At 39.3% G+C, this 19,678-nt stretch overlaps 1 protein-coding gene across 3 annotated transcripts; it reads right to left on the bottom strand.

The window, feature by feature from the left end:
- Window positions 1-2,921: 2,921 nt before the first annotated feature.
- plekha2 (pleckstrin homology domain containing A2) lies at window positions 2,922-19,416 on the bottom strand. Of its 3 annotated transcripts, none has more exons than XM_011479212.4 (12): window positions 19,114-19,416; window positions 17,600-17,760; window positions 17,410-17,466; window positions 13,718-13,766; window positions 13,513-13,610; window positions 8,940-9,071; window positions 8,704-8,793; window positions 8,568-8,636; window positions 8,403-8,473; window positions 7,811-7,874; window positions 5,100-5,177; window positions 2,922-4,972 (listed from the first exon to the last, which is right to left on the bottom strand). In XM_011479212.4, exons 2-12 carry the CDS (start codon window positions 17,738-17,740, stop codon window positions 4,526-4,528), a joined length of 1,296 nt encoding a protein of 431 aa, XP_011477514.1. In that variant the 5' UTR covers window positions 17,741-17,760; window positions 19,114-19,416; the 3' UTR covers window positions 2,922-4,525. The 3 variants fall into 3 exon arrangements, with proteins under 3 accessions (XP_011477514.1, XP_078809018.1, XP_020561628.1); XM_078952892.1 differs by lacking the exon at window positions 19,114-19,416 and adding an exon at window positions 17,892-17,955; XM_020705969.3 differs by lacking the exon at window positions 13,718-13,766 and having other exon boundaries at window positions 13,513-13,587; window positions 19,114-19,367.
- Between the last annotated feature and the right edge of the window lie 262 nt (window positions 19,417-19,678).

Raw genomic sequence — 19,678 nt, 5'->3', positions numbered from 1 at the left:
TACATTAAAACAGTTATCAACATACTTAAGTAATTCTTTATATATTAAAGTAATTTTATTCAAAAGTTTGAACAGATTTTTCTTTAACCTGAATAGTAACCAAAGTTAATATTTGGTTGTGTAAAAAATGTAAGAACTTAACAGTCTCGGACCTTTCAGGATTCAGTTAACACTTATTTGCATCAAAACGCACAAAAAATCTTTTCATCTCTTTTATTTGCACTTTGCAGAGTAAAAATAAGAACCGGTTAGGAATCATACCTGAAACGAGGTCCCAGTGGCAACTGGAAAGGCCATTATTGCCCCATCCTGGCTTGAGTTGACTGGATCCTCTGTTCTCTGTCTGGAGGAAGTGGTGAAGGGGTCCCAGACCTCCTGCACTCAGCAGATCCGTCTCAAACACCTCCAGCTTGGCTGAAGCGAGTGTGTGCACAAGTGTGTGCATGTGTGTGTGGCATTGCAGGGCAAGGTCAACTCATTTCTCTGCAAACAATCACATCACACAGAGCAAAATACATTCCAACCCCCCTGCTCCCAGCATATAAGGTGCTCTGATTTGGTACCAGGGAAGAGTGGGGGGTGGAGGGGTCCTTTTGGGTTCCAGATGAAAGCGAACATGTTCCACGTTCATATGGCTTCATGTTCCATATGTGAGCAAGGTGCTGCCTTCTGCACGGGCCTGGACAAATACTGCAATGCTGCAACCACTGCATAATCCCAGCTCATGTGCAAAAACAAAAACTTTATATCACATCACACATAGCATGAAAAGTTTTTAAACAGCAATGTTCCTCAACAAAATCATTCTTATCAAATTTAAAGTACCACAATAGAGATGTACAGGAAAACCCCTATTCACAAGTCTGTGGTTTGATTGTTCTTACAGTCTAAATGATCCAGAAAGTGACATAAACTTTAAGGTCAACAGTTTAAATGCAAAAACAAAAAGATTTATTTGTAAAACAGCAGATTAAACACCAACATGTTCTTCAAAACTAAAACAAACCTGCAAAACCTAAAAGATTTTCATAATTCTTGACAGTTTATTGAATAACGTAAATTACTGCTGAATGACAATGTGTAAAGATGTGTTACAGCTCCCTCTAGAGGTTTTCATTTGTAAGTGAGGTCACAGCAAATTCAGATTAAACTCTGGAGACAAAATGCAAAAGTTGACAAACAAAAAGCTCCACTCTGTTCTATATTTTATATATGTTGTTGTGCAGGCAAGAAAGCATGCGGTTCTCAAAAGTACTGAGAGCACTGAGCATGTTCTGAGCAGACAGAGAGGAGCAGAGCAGAGTCATCCATGTGGGAACATTAACATTTAGGTGAGCTATGTGTTCTGTTGTGTTTCTGTCTGCCCTCAGAGCTGCCTGTCACTCACAGGCGACACAGTAAAGTGCTTCATGACCTTTATGTTTGTTGCACGGGCAAAAAAATATAAAGCCTTCAAGGGTTCAACTGGGTTACCACATTATATTTTATCTTAGCTACATGCAACAACTGAAAAACCAGAAGATGTGATAATATTAGTCAGCTTTTAGAATAAGAAATGAACACCAAGTTTTTATTCTCAAGTGCCCAAATTAACATATTTTAGATCAGGTGTGGTCAAAATTTTTAACTTATGGACCACAAAGGAATCTGAAATTTGAAAAACCAGGAGCAGATGCGTGGTGTGTTGTGGTGCTCCACCTCAATGGAATGGAATCTGGACAAAAACATGCCTTCATTCTGATTGAAAATGAATAATACAAAGTAATACAATGAAATTGAGTTTTCAATTTCAAAACTGTGACTTTTGTTCTAGTTTTAATGCCAATTGCACCAATGGTTTGATGTTCCTCAGGGAAAAACACAAACTTGGAGAAATACTGCATTCATGATGTGTTGGAATGATTGGAAAAATGCTTTCCTTACATGAAAAACATGCATGAACATCAGAAAAACGACAAATCTTCCAACACCACATGAATGCAAAATAACTTTCTGCACCTAAACAAAGGTCAATTTATTAGATACTAGAATTACAGGGAAAATAAAACATGAATAAGAATTATCAATATTATTCCATTTTGGCAGCCAGATTAAATAGTTTAACAGGTGCCATATGGCCCACAGGCCATAGTTTACCCACCCCTGTTTTAGAGTCATGCTTTCTTCGAGCTCGGCCTTTTAACTCTACATCTCTGGTTTCCTCCTTTAGAATTTTTCTCTGTATCTTGAAGAGTTCCATCTTTAACAAAATAAAAGAGCTTGTGTCCAAGCAGCTGACATTTCACCAGCTCTCAGGGCTTTTCTTTTATCGTACCAACAAGATTTAAAACTCTTGACTGGAGACGTTTTTTTGTTAGCCTTCAGCAGCACAGCTGCACCAGGAAGGGGGGAGAAGTGCAAGGAGGTCAGGACAGAGTTGTAGGCGTTTTACCTAATAGACTTTTACAGTGGACGTGTCAAAGACTTCACTTAACACAGCCTGTGGTTACTCGATTGGCATGTGAATGAATGCTTCGGCCTTTATGATGTGCATTAGGTGACAATATTTAAAGGGCAAATCTGTTTTGGGGTCTTACCCTTTTCGTACTGTTGTTAAGGGCAGAGTGCATGCATGTCTTCATGGCTTTAAATGCTTTTAAAAACTTTTGTTTAGGTTTAGTTTTTACAGTCTAAGCACTAAAAATACAAAACACCATCTAGTTAAACAAAGAAGTACCCTAATAATAGCATAAATAAGTCCAACAAAAAAAAGACATTGTAACATGCAAGAATAGACATGGTATGCAGACGAAAGCAGAAACAGAAGTAAGTGTTGGAACATAGTCTCGAATGTGCTGAAACCAGTGGATATATTGAGGTAACAACTAATACTCAGTGTTTGCAGAGCACCAGAAATGTTCACACACATCCTTTAAGACAGATTTTTAACAGATGGGTCTCTTTATTTAAGCTTAGTCATTGTGAGTTATGCAAAAAGCTTATATTTCATCCTGTTTTCAACCATTAATGGGACCAGATCTTCTACTTTATTTGAAAATGATAGTACAGTTTGCATTTCGTTTAGAAAAATGACTGTGGAAACTTTCTATGCAAGTTTTTCAAAACTTTTTTTTTTCATTCAGTGGTCTATATTTTTGGCTTTAAAACAAAACAAAAGAGAAAAAAAATACAAAAAAGCAATAACTCAAAGTTCACAGCAAAGAGTGTACAATAAAGCTGCAGAAGCGACACAGTGAAAATGTAGATAATCAGGAGGACACCGATAAAAATGTGTGATGTGAGAACTATTTTAAAACCTTTAGGAATTCACGCAGCACACTAATCCCTTAAAGCCTGGAAAATAAGTGTATAAAGGTCGTTTTTAGCTACATGCAAAGTCTTGAAACATTGACACTCTTGCACATGGCTATTTCAAATGGCTGCCATATTCACACCACCCACAGTGAAATGGCAGACGTTGATAGGAAACCAGATTGTGTCCTCTCAACCTTCCACCCCTATTTTCTACTTCACAATTGACCCAAAATGTGTGCACATGCATTATCTGGAGAAACTTTGCTGCACTTTTTCATATCAAAAATACCAGCAAAAATGCGTGCGGTTGGGGTGTGCATATCCGGCCAATCATCTACCATGAAAGAAAGCAGAGACAAGGGAAGAAATAATACAAAACACGGGTAAATATTAGAAATGCAAAGTGCAGAATTACAGATAAAGTACTAAAAGTAGTGGCAAATCATCCCACTCTGAGGTGCAATAACACAATCACATTTATAAAGCTTTCAAACAGCAAATGCATGCAGCAGCTGCTGCTATTTGACACCAGCACAAGTACCATTGAAACACTGCGGGAAGGTACTAAGCTGCCACCCCAGAAAAAAACTCCTCTTGGATTTGAAAGTCTCGGTTCAAGACATGGAGCAAAAAGTTAGAAGCAAAACTTTTGTGGTTATGAAAACAATGTTTGATTTTTCTTTATTAAAATAGAAGGAAAAACACTTGTTGGAGCAGTGTAGAAATGGAAGTGTCCATAATATTTGACTGTCTTTTGTGAAAAGAAGTTTGACTACAAAAATAAGAAATATGCATATAAATGTGTTCCAATGCCTTTAAACACTCTTTTGAGAATACTCTGTAACAGGGGTGACCTACAGGACACAAATCCAATGAGAGGCAAGTGCAAAGGCTAAAAGCATGTGCCATCAAATCAAAGTTTGCCAAAACATTTAAGACATTTTCAAGTTTTCTGTGGAGCTCGCACTAAAACACTCCAGTCTGGTTACCTTTTCACAGTCCACTGAACAACACTGTGCCCCCCCCCCCACTGCCCTTCCCACCACGTTGGTGCATCCTTCATCTGTGATACAGTTTCAACACCAGCAGGGGGCTCTAATATCCCGCCACAGTAAACAGACACAGTGTCTCTTCATTAGCAGAGAATACTATCATTACAAGTCACATTCATTTTTACCCAACAAGTACCAATACTTGGATCTACGTGGGAGTTCGGACAGAGCTCTTGGAGCTACACGTCTGTGGTGCGGATGGTATCGTCATCGAGGCTGAAGGGGAAGCTGCGGGGAGGCTGTGGCTGCGAGCGGTGCCGCCTGCGACCGCTGGCTGCATCTGCTGATGCTGTGAGGATCCCCAAACCGCTGCTGGAAGGAACTGGAGACGTGCTGAGGCAAGGGTTTGGGGTGGTGAGGGAGTTGGAGGAGGAGGAAGTGGAGGAAGAGGAGGAAGATGGGGAAATCAGGGTGGTCAAAGAGCTGAACGAGCCTTCATCCTCCTCTGTGTCCATTACAGAGGGTTCGCCCACTGGAACGGGAGTCCAAGGCTGCCAGCCCGGTGCCACAGAGCAGGACTTGACCAGCTGAGGCCTCCGATCATCGCCTGGTTGGCGGCGAGATGCAGAGGACGCATTGGGGCACCGGTAGAGTGAAGATGATCGTTTGAACTGGGAGCCTGGCACCTATGAGAAAAACGCATTGCCAGCCAGAGATGATCAGATGCACTCCAAAAACCAATGAGGTAGAAAAGAGGATGTGAACGTTTTCTGTTACACCTTGGAGTTTAAAAGAGCCTGAGGTGGAACTTACTCTTGAGGGCCCTCTAAACTCCTGGATCTTTGAGTCAATATCCCTGATCCAGCCGTGCATTTCCTCTGGAGAGTCAGCCTGTGGGAGAGGGAAACAGAAAGAACAAAAAAGAGAGAAAGAGTTCTCTTTTATTTTTTTTTAAACAGGAATGATTTATGGATTTTTTTCTTCCTCTTTAATCATTTCAATCTAAGTAGACTATTTAAATTAGTTTGGGTCTTTATCTGAAAAAATAAATATTTTTTAACATTAAAAAACACACAGGGAAACTCACTGACATCACTTATAGAAAAAAAAAAGTCGCCTAAATGAATATTAAAATCATAGACTTTAAAAAGTAAATGGGTCTTTATTTGGTTTGAGATAGACTCCACTCCACCTCATACCCACTAACTGGGATTAAAGACAAGATCAGGTCCCTTAAACACGATAAGGATTTATAGAAAAGCATTTTTTAAAATAAAATTTCCATTTTTATAACTACATTGATTATCTTATAAAACAATTAGCAAAACATAGAAACAGTATACAATCCAAAGTGTATTCTACCTTCACTTAAATAGAGCCTGGACTTGCACCAGCAGACCCTCGTAATTTGAATTAGGAAGACGGGAGAAAAGGAAGTGAACCAATGCCTCACAATTCTCACAATATAATAACAAATAGCAGCTAAACATTAATGGTATAGAAGCAAACAGGGTTAAGAGTGTGGACCTCAACAGATTCTCACAACTTTCAGAGCAGTAACTTTATTTTTATCAAAATCTGTCCTGTGAGGCAAGAGTGCTAGTGGTTAGCACTCTCGCCTCAGTCTTGCCTCAAACTGAGAAGGCCCTGGTTCAAATTCTGGCTGTGACCTTTCTGTGTGTTTCCCGATTTTGCCAGTGCCATGTGTGGGTTTTTCACCGGGCACTCCAGCTTCCACCCACAGTCCAAAAACATGCTTCATATGCTATTTGTTGTCCCTAAGACTGGCAACTTGTCCAGAGTGTTCCCCGCCTTTGGCCAACAGTAGCTGCTGTAGGCTCCATCAACCCCGTGACCCTGACAAGCATTCAGCGGGTTTGCAAAATGGAAAATGTAAGGATAGATGGACTTAGGTCTCACTGACTTGAATTGGCATTTAAATCCGGGCTTGTGCATTGTGGCAACACCCCCACGCAGACTCAGTAGTACATTTGTTATAAGCATAAAACTTAAATCGCTAAAGTGACACCACGACTTGGAAATGGAATTAAAATTCTTCCAATTTTGATCACTTGTGGCAGAAATATATATTTTTGTTCACCTATGATGGAACAAAGAAAGAAAGAAAATTGGATGTTATATTTTCAAAGCCCATACACCTCATTGGGAATAAATAAGTTAAAAAAAACACCATTTAAATTTGACTTTTTCATTTTTTCATTTTTTGCATGCTTAATGTTGAATAATGTTTCTGTGCTGTTAGCTTAGCATTAAATGAACATCATCATGTCGCTCTCTTCCCATTTTCTAAACCTTTTTTTTTTATTTTTCGGGGTCAAAGGTGGAAGATGAGTTAATCACAGCCTTTGTAGTGAAAGAAGGCCGACAGTTTACTATGGCGTATATTTAGCACTTTACTACCTTCTCAGATGGCCCAAGTAGCTTTTAAGTTGCAGTCCCATCCACACACACATTCACACACTGATGGCAGCTCCACTGCCAAACACTGGTGCCAATCTATAAGCACCAGGAGGAATGTGGGGTTCAGTGTCCAGCTCAAGGACACTTCAACACATAAGCAGGGTGGGAACTGAACCTGCAATCTTCCAATCAGAGGTCGACCGGTCTACCTCTGCACCATGACCATCCAATATGTAACCAATTGAGAGAGTGAGATCTGAACCGCCCAAAAAATCGTTGTATCAACTTCAGCTTTTTTTTTTAATCTGTTCCACAACAGAGAATCAGAATCTCTTTCATCTTTGCCACCAATTTAGCATTTGATTGTGGCTTCAGCTTAGCTTTTTTATTATTTAACCATCAGCTTATGGAGCTCTGTAGCAATCATGAGCCATTTCAACCTCAAGTCTTACATAACACTCAACAAAAACTTCTTTCAGCGTTAATCACTTTATTTTGTTCGTTCATGCAGAATGCAATAATCTTATCCCCCCCTTTCCGAGTTAAACAATGTAACATTTTTAAAAAACAAATAAATATATATGATTTTGGGTTATTACATCAATCAAAACCAAATAATTATTTGTATTGAGAAGTGTTAACTATTTTTTTAAGTATAAACAAGAGTTCAGAATGGGACCAAAATCTTCAGTTGACATGTTTACTTGAGCTTACTAAATGTTTCTCACACTTCCCTTTTTTTTCTTTTTTGCAAAGATAAACATAAAAGCTCTGGTGCTCTCAGTCGGCCTCTTTCTCTCCAAAGCACTTCCCATCTGATCAGTCAGCTGCTCTCCCAAGAGGAGCAAGAATATTATTGTTGTTGTTATGGTTACACATGGCTGTGCTCCTTTCACAAAAACAAACTGTGTAGGGTCCTAAAAAAGGAGCGGTGGTCTCACATCAGCAGCAGAGCATTCAGAGACAACATGTCAACACATCAGGACAGATGCAGCAGAAAAATTTCATGTGCTGTTTTTCATTTTCTTCCTAAGCAGCAGGACATTGTAATGATATTAAATACAGGATTTAAAAAAAAGATGTTTGTAAGCAAGACTTTTTACCTGGATATAGAACGTTCTAGAGCTGGTGATGATCTCAAAAAGATTGTCTCTGAGCAGCAGATCCCTAACAGGAGGAAAAAGTGAAAAATGACTATGTTAGTGTTCGAGGTTTTGTTATGTAATGTCTTAACATTGAAAATGAAATAAATAATTCATTAAAAGAATAATTTACGTTTAAACTTTTTTTTAAGGATTTTGACAAAATAAATGTTTTTGTGATGAGAAAGCAATAAAGAATAAAGAAATAAGATTTAATCTCTGTCAGCAAACTTAAAATCTTCACACACAAAAAAAAGATGAATTCTTTAAGTTATCACTATCAGCTGTGCTCAGTCACATTCATTGCTGAATCACGTGGTGAAAGGCCTGATCAACATGAGGGAAGCTCTGCAAAGACAGTCAGAGGTTGTTGGATGATATATAAGTTTCATACACTCACACTGCAGCAGCTCATATACACACTTGTTTTCGGCATTTTCGGTAAGTCATTTCCAAAAACTGCATTTGATTTCTATTTTTGTGAGACAGATAACCAGACAGAGAAGAAGCTAAACTGGGGAAAAAATCTGACTGTGATTCATGTCTGACTCACCCTGATTTGACGAGACATTCATGGACCTTTTGAATTTCTCTCAGCGGAACAGCTCGGAGGGGCTCCTTGTCCTGGGACACACAAACACCGCTGTCACTTAACGGCATCAATGACAGACATCAAAACAAAACAAAACAAAAAAAAGCTGTAATTCTGCTGTCTTACATTTTCAGACTTGTAGTAACAGACTGCGTTATCATCCAGGGTGAAATATCGCCTCTTCCAGCTCTTCCTCTGCAAACACACTCGGTTTATTTATTCAGACAAACAGTTACTGTGTTATGAGAGGTTGACCACTCACCACATTTCCTTGTTTAACACAGTAACCACATCTCAACACACCAGGCCTGTTCCCCTTCCTCTCCTTCCCATTTGTTTCTTCAGCGTCATTCTGAAACATTTACGAGGAAAAAAAAAAGTTATGGATTAAAAAACTGTTGCGTTCTTTTACATTAAGATGTCACAAGATTCTTGTGTAACAATGACAGTAAAGGATTTCTGATTTTTGCTGCTTAGACAGTTTGGTCTTTAAGTCACCTGAATGGGAGTGTGGACCACCACGCCGCCAATGATCTCAGTCTTGTAGGCCTGCTGCCTCTTCCCTTTGTGAGTCACGTTGATCTCAGGGGTCACATCAGGTCTCACTGGTGGGGGGCAATACTTGGGGACCTGTAATCCAGCCGTGTAATATTAAAACAAAATCCCACACAGCACTTTGAAAGATTATTTATAACAGGGCAGATCTGGATGTTAGATTAGAAAGAAAAACTCATAATTGAAGTTGAAGTGAGCTCAGTTAGTAGCATGTGAGTTCTTCAACTGCTCACAAAGACTTGCAAACTGCTAAAGATCATGAGGTCTAAAATTTCTAAACATCACTGTACAATCAACCAGACCTTTGCTTTAAATACATGAGATGCTCTGTTATTCACAGACCCGATATGAAACTTAAAAATCTTTATGAAGAAGAAATCATTGCAGAATTTACCATCAATCTAAAACAGCAATGAGATGTAAACTAGTAAATAGGTTTGTTTTAAGTCACACCTCAATCGTCTTTTGATCTTTTGATTATGATTATGCCATTTTTAACCAAATTTTTTTTTAAAACGGTGTCGTTTTCTAAGACGTTGCTGGTGCAGAGCGGCAGGAGTTCATTAAAAATTCACCTCCGAGTTGTTGGTGCAGAGTAAGCCTACCCTGACTTCCCATCATCTTTGTTCACACTCTCCCACTAGATTACAGCCACAGACTTATACATAACGCTTACAGCCCCTAAAACCCCTAACATTACCGGTGCAAAAAAAAGGAGAGTTTTATAAAACTTTTTTCATCTGCTTTTGATTCACTATGATTTGAATTAAAAGAAATACTCAGAAATGCAATATTAAGCCTATTTTTTCACACAAGCCCTCCATACTGAGAAAATGCTGCAAGAACACGTTAAAAAAACACCAAAAACACTATTTTCAATGAGTGTGTCTTTAAGAAAAGAGAACAGCAACTGTAGCTGAACGCAATTTATAGGATCGATTGGAATAAATACACCCCATTAAGTAAAATTATCAAATCAAAATTAAAAAGTTACACAATTTCTCCTTTAAGACTCTTTTTTAGATTTTTCTGGTTTCACTCAAAGTAGTTTCATCCTTTCCCTCCAGCTGCAGCAAAAATAACACTCATACTAATACTGTTACTTCTTATGTGTGCATGTGCAAAATTTCTCGCTTCATTTATAATTCTTTTTTTTTATTCAATCAGTCCTTAGACAAATAGATTGAAAATATAATAATTTTGGGCTTTAGCCTTTGTTTACACCACAAATAAAGTCCAAAGTATAAAAAAAAGATGTGAGCATTACCAAGTTCCTCCTCGATTTTACAGCTTGCAGATGCACCATCAGGAGCAATATTGGCATAATGATGTAGTAATGCATGACTTCTAGTGGTCTCCCACATTATAGCTTGGGTGTTTGGTTTCATTTTGGCTTACAACATCGCTTCAGTTTTTTAGGTTTCTATGCGTTGATTTATGCGAAGCAGATTGAACACCCACCGCAACATTTCAGTTGGGAACACATCTGGATTGGAGTCATTCCATGACTTATTTGTTTTTACTTTTCTGCCGCTACAGGGCAGATTTGCTGATATGCTCCTGATCTTTTCATTGTTACCTGATGTTAGCTAAGCTTTAGTTTTCTCACTTTGGGATATTTTTAGATGTCTCTTAGAGTACCTTATTTTTTTAAAAATTCCTAGTTAAAAAACAGCAATTTTATGTTCATCTTCAGAACTCACTACATCTCTTTTAAAGTCACAGCGTAGCTGGTTCCAACCCAGCTACTGTTGGGTAAGGTGAAGCACACCCTGAATAGGTCACCAATTTGTCACAGGCCAGTTTGCAGACACAATTTAACCTACAAAAAATGATTTTGGACTGTTGGAGGAAGGTGGAGAAAACCCACACATGTAAAGAGAAAGCATGCAAACGTCACACGGAAAGGTCCCAGCTGGGATTTGAACCAGAGTTATCTTGCTGTAAGGCGAAAGAGCTAACCACTGTGCAAACATGTTTTTACAAACATCTAACTGGGGTTTCGGAGACTGTAATTAAAACAACAATCAAACACATAGTTCTGTTTAGATTTTTACATTGTCATATAACTGAACACAATGATGGTAAAGGGTTTATAATTTATTGTCAGAGTGGATTATTAATAGAATGATCTTAAAGCACATTTACATACCTTCAGCTGCACAAAAGTATCTAGTTGCTGCTCAGAAATAAGGTTTTAAAGTAAAGATCTGCATTTACCTGTATAGATAAAAAAATGTGAATTCCACACCAATGTTGTCATGGTGTTTATATTTGACAGTAAAAAGAGAAAAAGGGTGATGGCATACTAGAGTCGTAATGATAGAAACATGTTTGGCTTTTCTAGCAGTTTTATTTCAAGCATATCAGCTGCAACAGGATGGTTCTTATTTAACAAACTTCTTAGGGTGAATTTTATTTTGAAAGGAACTTGTATGTGCTTCTGTTAAAGTAAAATAAGTAAAAACTGTTATATATAGAAATAATATAAAACTTGAAATATTGTAAATATTTTAAAGCTACATTTTATAAATGAATGGATTAATGGCCACAGAAACAAATAAAATGGGTTTTTCTATGCAGGGAAGTTTGACTTTGTGGCGCTCACTGGGTTTTGGTCAATAAGAAAATAACCCAATGGTTCTTTCAGAAAGCAGCTGAAACAGGGTGCATTAGAGAGGCAACTTGTTCAGGGTCAACCTTGCCTTTACCCAGGGATGGAACCAGCAACCCTGTGACCACTGAAAGGGATTCAGCGAGTTCTGAAGATTAGTGGAAGGTTTTGAAATTGCAGTGTATATTGTATATCTAGTAAATGTTTAAAAAAGTTCTCTGATAGCCATCTAAAAATATTTAAAGTTTAGACGTCTACAGGTAGACGAGCAGATATCTTTTAGAACATTATCTGTAGACCTGTTATAGAGTAACAAAATAGAGATGTCCAGTAGACATCTGCAACAGATGCATGTTAGTTATCTAAATGACATCTTGTGTCTGGTGAGAAGAAACTACCCACATGGCTTGTTTACAACACGCAAGGCATGATGGGATAGAGACACAATTAGCTGTGGGAAAGTCATCTAAACAGCAATTTGCAATAGAACTTAATGAATTGATGTCTATCAGATGCGTAAAGCATATCTATACCTGTAAACATTAATATAGCCATGATTTGGATATCTAATGTGTCCATGCCCAGCAGATGGTTGACGACTAGATCAACATACGTCTTTGTTTTCCTCGTCCGAGTTCCAACTGGCTAAGAAACGGTACGGCTGGATAGCGCGCCATTTTTGTTGCACTGGTAATCCTAGGTTTGGGGTGTAAGTCAGCGGGAGAGCACTTAAACAGATAGCTCAGTTATGAGTGACAGGAAACTTAAATGAACTACTGCTGCTCTGTAGAAACTGTCCTAGAAAACAACAAAGTTTTTTTTTGTTTTTGTTTTCCTAAAAACGGCATAATCATAGTTAAAATGCCACTGGGAACGCTTAAACAATAAATCAAAAGATGATCGGAGTGCAACTTTAACCCACTGAGTTACATCCACCCCATAACTGTTGCAGTTGCCTTCACAGTGCCACCTTTGGAAAGATTAACAACACTTGAGTGCCTTCCCCTTGTTGATAAATGTTGAGAACATTAACACACTAAATTGTTCAGAAATGGCCTCATTAGCTTGTCCACATTCATGTGAAGCTTCTCCAAGATCATTGTTCATGTCTTTTCTTCCCCTGCTGCATTTTTGCTTAGCTCAAAAAAGGGCTGATGATTTGTACGAGTGGGCTGAAACCTTTGCCTATGGATGTATGAAGATATCACAAACCCACAACAAATAGTGGCCAAACCAGCACTTCCACTGCAAAATTATATCTAGATAACATTTCCTTTTTTTAAACTTAGGTATTTATTTTGTAGCAAAGTATTTTTTTTTTAATTTTTGAAACCTAACCACTTCCTCCTAACATGCAAAGATGCAAGCAAACCCCTTTGAAAAGAGATAAAAATAATCATTTTGTATGAAGACATTTTGTCCTTTCTGCTTCACGTCACTCTTGATTAAGGCCAAGGCAGCACAAAAAGGGTAGCGCTGAAGTGGAGCAGCCATCCACCCGATTGGGGAAGTGAAAGAGAGTGAGCAGCTCTGTTTCCTGTGTGAGTGAGCAGGTAAACGAAGAGGACAAACACTCCTCTCTGTCACCTGCTGCCAGCACACATCTGGATGTCGCTGCTCACAAAAGGTCCACAGTTGAGCACACAAATATCATGCAAAGTGGCTAACTGAAAATCAGACGAATGTGAACGACGAAAGTGAACTTTATCTTTCATATTTCTGGTATTCGCAATTTTGCTCTTCAGCATCTGCGGCAGTGGAGGTAATTATCACGCACCCGAATATGTTTCAGTTTCAAACACACGGCTGGAAGCAGAGCTCCATGCTGACAACAGCGTTTATCTAGCTTCTCATAATACATTCAATAAGAGCAGAACGCTCAAAGACGCATGCTGCACTCACAGTTATTTTACTGGCTTGGTTTAGAGCAGCCACCCAGTCCTTCATGTCAGTCACATCATTGGCTTGGAGGAAGTACTGCCGTGAAACTGCGTTAATGACTGCACAAAAACAGAGAAGTTCACACAAATCCACAAAGATTAAATCTGTTAATGTACCAACCAAATGAATGAAACTGCCCATCGATGGACCAGCAGGGAAAACTTACCGAAGCAGAACTCTGTCTTTGGCTTTTGCTTTGCTGTAACTTCACTCACCTGGAAGAAGAGATGACCTTTAACCTTTAGCATGCGGTTCATTGGTCTAAGTCAATTTATACAATTTGAAAAAAAAATGGTCCTCATTGAGGGCAATATAAAGTCAAAGACTGAAAAAATTTTTTTTTAAATGTTAATTTAAGAAAAAACAATAGATTTATTTGTTAATCATTCAAATACACACACAAAAAAACAACACAAAACGGTGATCCTTTGACCTCTTGACTATTTAAATCTCTGGCTATGTCCGAAGTCCTTCACTACTCACTACATAGTGAACTATATAGCACATTTGCCATTTTGTAGTGCTTTCCAAATCTACAATTCCAAAATCGAGTGCCCAAGAAATTTCCCAGAAGTCTCTGCGAAAAACCACTGTGCATTGATGCTCACTAGATTACTGAATATAGACCACAATGCTTTGAATAATTTTTGCAAAGAAAATGTATTTAAATATGTCAAAGTTTTCATCTTCAGAACTCAGTGGATTCATAATTAATCGTCACAAAACGTGACCAATGAGATCGATGCCATCATATTTGCTGTTTAGAAAATAAAAAAACAATAGTGAGCATGGTGTTCAAATTGCTTTTAAAATCCTGGCACTACATAGTCCCGCACTATATAGATTTTTAGTAGTTAGGGGTTAGGGTGGGAATTCGACACAGCCTTTGTCTCATGCTATGCGTAAATGAGAGTTTCTGGCTTCTGTGTTCAAAACTGTCATGTTCACACATCGCGAAGCAGGTTTTTAAGTCCATTTTGGGGCCCTAAAACGCGAACCCATTAAATGCACATTAAAAGTTAAACCAGTTGAACTTTGACCAATTAGGGACTCAGATTTGGTAGCGCCGTATGGTTAGCATCCTTTTTGAAACATGGAATTGCCAACCATTTGAAAAGTGATCGCTAACAAGAAATTATTATTTGTGGTTTGTCCCCGGCTGGAATTATATAAGACCAAGTCTTTCATGGATCGGAATAGGGCCGGGAAAGAAAAAGCCTGGAGCAAGATTCACAAGATTTGCACATTTTACACCAAGCCTCTTCCAACTAGGAGTACATGTGCTAGTTCAGTGTGAACACCATATGCTAAAAGCACGTTCAAGAACCCATGTTGCCCACGTTCTTAAACCTGCATCACATGCCTGGTGTGAACGTTGCTTTACGGAAACTAGAGCTCTAAACATACAGTCAGGACCATAAATATTTGGACAGAGACACATTCTTTCTAATTTAGTTTCTGTACATTACCACAGTGAATTTTAAATAAAACAACTCATATGCCATTGAAGTGCAGACTTTCAGCTTTTATTCCATGGGTTGAACAAAATGATTGCAGCAAAATGTGAAAAACTAAAGCATTTTTTAAACACAATCCCTTCATTTCATGGGCTCCTAAGTAATTGGACAAATGAAATAACAGAAAACAAAATTGTCATTACTTATAGTTGGTTGAAAACCCTTTTGTTGCCATTTACAGCCTGAAGTCTTGAACTTACGGACATCACCAGATGCTGGGTTTTCTCCTTCTGAATGCTCGGCCAGGCCTTTACTGCAGCGGCTTTCAGTTGCTGTTTGTTTGTGGGCCTTTCTGTCTCAAGTTTAGTCTTCAACAAGTGAAATGCATGCTCAATTGGGTTAAAATCAGGTGACTGACTTGGCCATTCAAGAATATTCCACTTCTTTGCCTTAACAAACTCCTGAGTTGCTTTGGCTGCATGTTTTGGGTCGTTGTCCATCTGTATTATAAAACGCCGCCCAATCAGTTTGGCTGCATTCACCTGGATCTGCGAAGACAGTATGTCTCTGAACATCTCAGAATTCATTGGGCTGCTTCTGTCCTGTGTCACGTCATCAATAAACACTAGTGTCCCAGTGCCACTAGCAGCCATGCAGGCCCAGACTATCACACTGCCTCCACAGTGTTTTACTGATGATGTAGTGTGCTTTGGATCATGTGCTTCTCCACTCCTTCTCCATACTTTTCTCTTTCCATCATTCTCCATACTTTTCTCTTTCCATCATTCTGGTAGAGGTCGATTTTGGTTTTATCTGTCCAAATAATGTTTTTTCCAGAACTGTGCTGGCTTTTTTAGATGCTTTTTAGCAAAGTCCAATCTAGCCTTCCTATTCTTGAGGCTTATGAGTGGCTTGCATCTTGCAGTGTACCCTCTGTATCTACTTTCATGCAGTCTTCTTTTTATGGTAGACTTGGATATTGATACGCCTACATCCTGGAGAGTGTTGTTCACTTGGTTGGCTGTTGTGAAGGGGTTCCTCTTCACCATGGAAATGATTCTGTGATCATCCACCACTGTTGTCTTCCGTGGACATCCAGGTCTTTTTGCGTCTGTTTGCGTTGCTGAGTTCACAAGTGCTTTCTTTCTTTCTCAGGATGTACCACACTGTTGATTTTGCCACTCCTAATACTGTAGCAATTTCTCCCTTGTTTTTTTTCTGTTTTCTCAGCTTAATGATGGCTCCTTTCAACTGCATGGAGAGCTCCTTTGACCGCATTTTGTCTGTTCACAGCAAAATCTTCAAAATGCAAGCACGTGTCCTCTAATCAACTCCAGGGCTTTTATCTGCTTCACTCATAATGACATAACAAGGGAATTGCCCACACCTGCCCATGCAATAGCATGGAAGTCAATGGTCCAATTACTTAGGAGCCCATGAAATGAAGGGATTGTGTTTCAACATTGCTTTAGTTTTTCACATTTTTATGCAATCTTTTTGTTCAACCCATGGAATAAAAGCTGAAAGTCTGCACTTCAATGCCATCTGAGCTGTTTTATTTAAACTTCACTGTGGTAATGTACAGAAAAAAAGTTAGAAAGAATGCGTCTCTGTTCAAATATTTATGGTCCTGACTGTATGTTTAACCCATTGACAACTATTGATGCTAATGTGCATCAAACCCCTTCTGATCCAAACTTACCTTAATTTAGCATAGACTTGAAAGCTAAAACACAAATGACTTTTTTTCATATTGCTGGAAATAAACTCATGCTTCAAGTGATTAACATTAGTAATTTCCTTAAGCTGCATTTTTTCCAATTTTTCCATCAGAATTCTAATTCTTAGCCTATAAACATCTTTTTGGGTCTCGCACCAAAACATGCCTCAAAAAAAAAGCCACATTTTAACCACAGTATACAGCATTTTACCTAAAGGGAGCTTTTACCCGGGCTTCTAGCAGGACTCCACACACCCCTCTCCCTGATTCATGAACAACAATTAGCAGAGCTCAGTTTAGAGCTTTTACTGCCAGCTCTTTCTTGGAGAGGAGAGGATCTTTGATTTGAGACAGGAGGAGCTGTAGGCTCCACAGTGCAGTGAATCCAGATGTTGTTCTCATAGCAAGCACGCTAACATCTGGAAAGTTTCTTTCAGTCTTCCTCTGCTGCATGTGACCATTGACTGCAGCTGCAGAAATAACTCAGAGATGTTGAGCATCTGTGAATTCCTCAGTAAATTTGCATGTCATTTTTTCATACCGTGTGACTCCTCAAGTCCACTGAGCCCAAACTTTTTGGTTTGTGTATGGTAAGCAGTTTGTTTTCTGTTGAGCATCAGCATCATGCAACAATATTAAATTGATATAAAGTAATTTATAGCAGATGGTGGAGGGATGTACCTTGGAGATGTAGGTTAATTTTAGGCTTCCAACAGAACTGGCTCCACTGGGCAGGTTCTGCACACAAACGCGAAAAACAAGCTTTTCATTACCTCAGAGAGCAAAGTTCAATGCTTCCTATCGATTCCTTTCAGCAGCTCTAACCGCTTGTGCAAGTGTGTGTCATAGAAGTGCTGTATGTGTCAAGCACCTGGGGATTGTCCATATACCAGAGCAGGGCATTTCCCTTGGTGTCTAGGATGAAGTATCGTCTCTGGAAGCGGCAGCTGCTCTCCTTCTCCTCGACGTCCAGGAAGCCGCACACGCGGTTCAGCCGGTCAATGTATGGCATGCTGCCACTCTCGCATATCACTGAGGCACAGGCCAGGACAGAAAAAGGAGGAAGAGTCAGTGTTGACGTGCTCAGTTAGCAACAGACAGGCAGGTATTGAGGGTTAATCATCATTTGGCGTTCAGGCACAGTAAGAAATAGAGCCGCTCACACTCAGCAGTTTTTCATGTGACGTGATCGGGGCTGAGCAACAAGCCCTGGAAGCCTTAGGCTGAGCTGAGGTCGAACACCACAACCAGAAATTACAGAGTGCACTCAAGATCTGCATACATGCACATTTCCACTGGACAGGCGGGGGGTGGAGATGTTAAAAGGGATGGGGGGGGTATTAAAAAAATCTGCAATGCAGTTTTTAATAAAGATTTAAAACGATTTCAACAATGCTTTAATACATGAACTTTTGGATCCTGAAGCTGATCCCTGGCAAACTAAATACAGTCATATGGGGAAAAAACTTTTCAAAGTCCTGATTTCTAGTCTCATTCAAAGACTTTAATTAGGTTCATAAAAAGGTATTGATAACCCACACCTGTAACAGTCTTTTAACCACAAACACAAATCATAACAATTGTAAAAAAAACTTCCTTCTACCAAAACTTTTTCGGACTGTTCCAGCTCAGAGTTCTCCACAAAATGATCTGCATTTCCACAAACAAGCCACCAAACAAAGAACAAAAGAAAACACAAACAAACACTAAAAGGGGATGACAATTTCCCATGAGCTATGTTTAAAGACCAAACCAAGACAATTCTACAATTCTAATTCTGAAAGTCTCAGCCCTGCAAGCTTTCTGCTGAGAGAGGTTAGATATGCAAAAGCCGTTTGCAGAAACTGATTGCAATGGAAAACGTTAAGACAGCACAGGTTATTCAGATGCCAACTGGCACATACACACACGCACGTGCGCAAACACGCGCGCCACTTTTGCATGAACCATTTTGGGCTGAGAAAACATCTGGCTTGAATAAAGAAGTGGTTAGATTCTGCAATTTTTGGTAAAACATTTTACCAACAAACAGAACATAGCAGGATTTTTTTAATTACATTTTTTTAATCTTTCAATTTATCTTCACAGGTTAAATTAGTAATTATATAGATGGGATTAGTGGGTCAGGGTCAATTAGACACAAGATTGGACTTTTCCATGTTGCACAAGTCAAAATCAGTTCAACACAACGTGCAACACATGGTGTTTGCAAATAGTTTTCCTTCCTCTCTTAGACTGAAATTAGACATGATTACGGTGTTTTTGCCAAGCCTGATGCCGTAACCCGTGACAACCGCCTTCATTTTGCCGGGTCAAAGCAGTAGACAACTGTTGAGCACGCGGCACTGAGGCCACAAGCTCAGAACCCGAGTCCAGATGACTTACCCGCTGTGTGCGCCACAGCCAGCGCCCCGCAGCAGCGGCGGCAGCGGCGCTACGAGCGGACGCAGCCGAGCCCGGCGCGCAGGATCATGGCAGGCAAACTCCAGGAACAACGTAGACACCAAATATTCATGGATACATAAATATATACTAAAAAATAAAAAATAAAACCTATGCACTGAACCCTCACGTCTGTTTGTTTGCGTGATCGGATTACACTAGACTTGTCTTCTTTCCGGGTTCGACGTTTCGTTATTAGAATAAACCAGCCCCGGATGTGATGTGATCTATGGGTCCCTTGAGCCCGGCAGGGGCCCTCCTTCTCCTCCTCCTTATTTTCTTTGCTCAATTACGCAGTGAAAGTAGAGACTTTTCAAAGTGTTTTCATCCGTTTTAACATATTTTATCAATGCCAAAAGCAAACACTGAGTATTTCTGAGACTTGTGATCCATTATATTTCTAATCATGGTAATTAATAAACAAGCAGGTGTGCCATCAAGTGGCAGGAGCAAGGTAGTTGTAATTGTTTACACACTAAACCGAATTTAGAGACCTTGAAAAGGAAAA

This window comes from Oryzias latipes, chromosome 9 (genome assembly GCF_053564925.1).
Source record: "Oryzias latipes strain Hd-rR chromosome 9, Olatipes_Hd-rR_3.1".
Lineage (NCBI taxonomy): Eukaryota > Metazoa > Chordata > Actinopteri > Beloniformes > Adrianichthyidae > Oryzias > Oryzias latipes.
The sequence above is the reverse complement of the archived record's forward strand: the minus strand, read 5'-3'. Positions and strand labels throughout refer to the sequence as shown.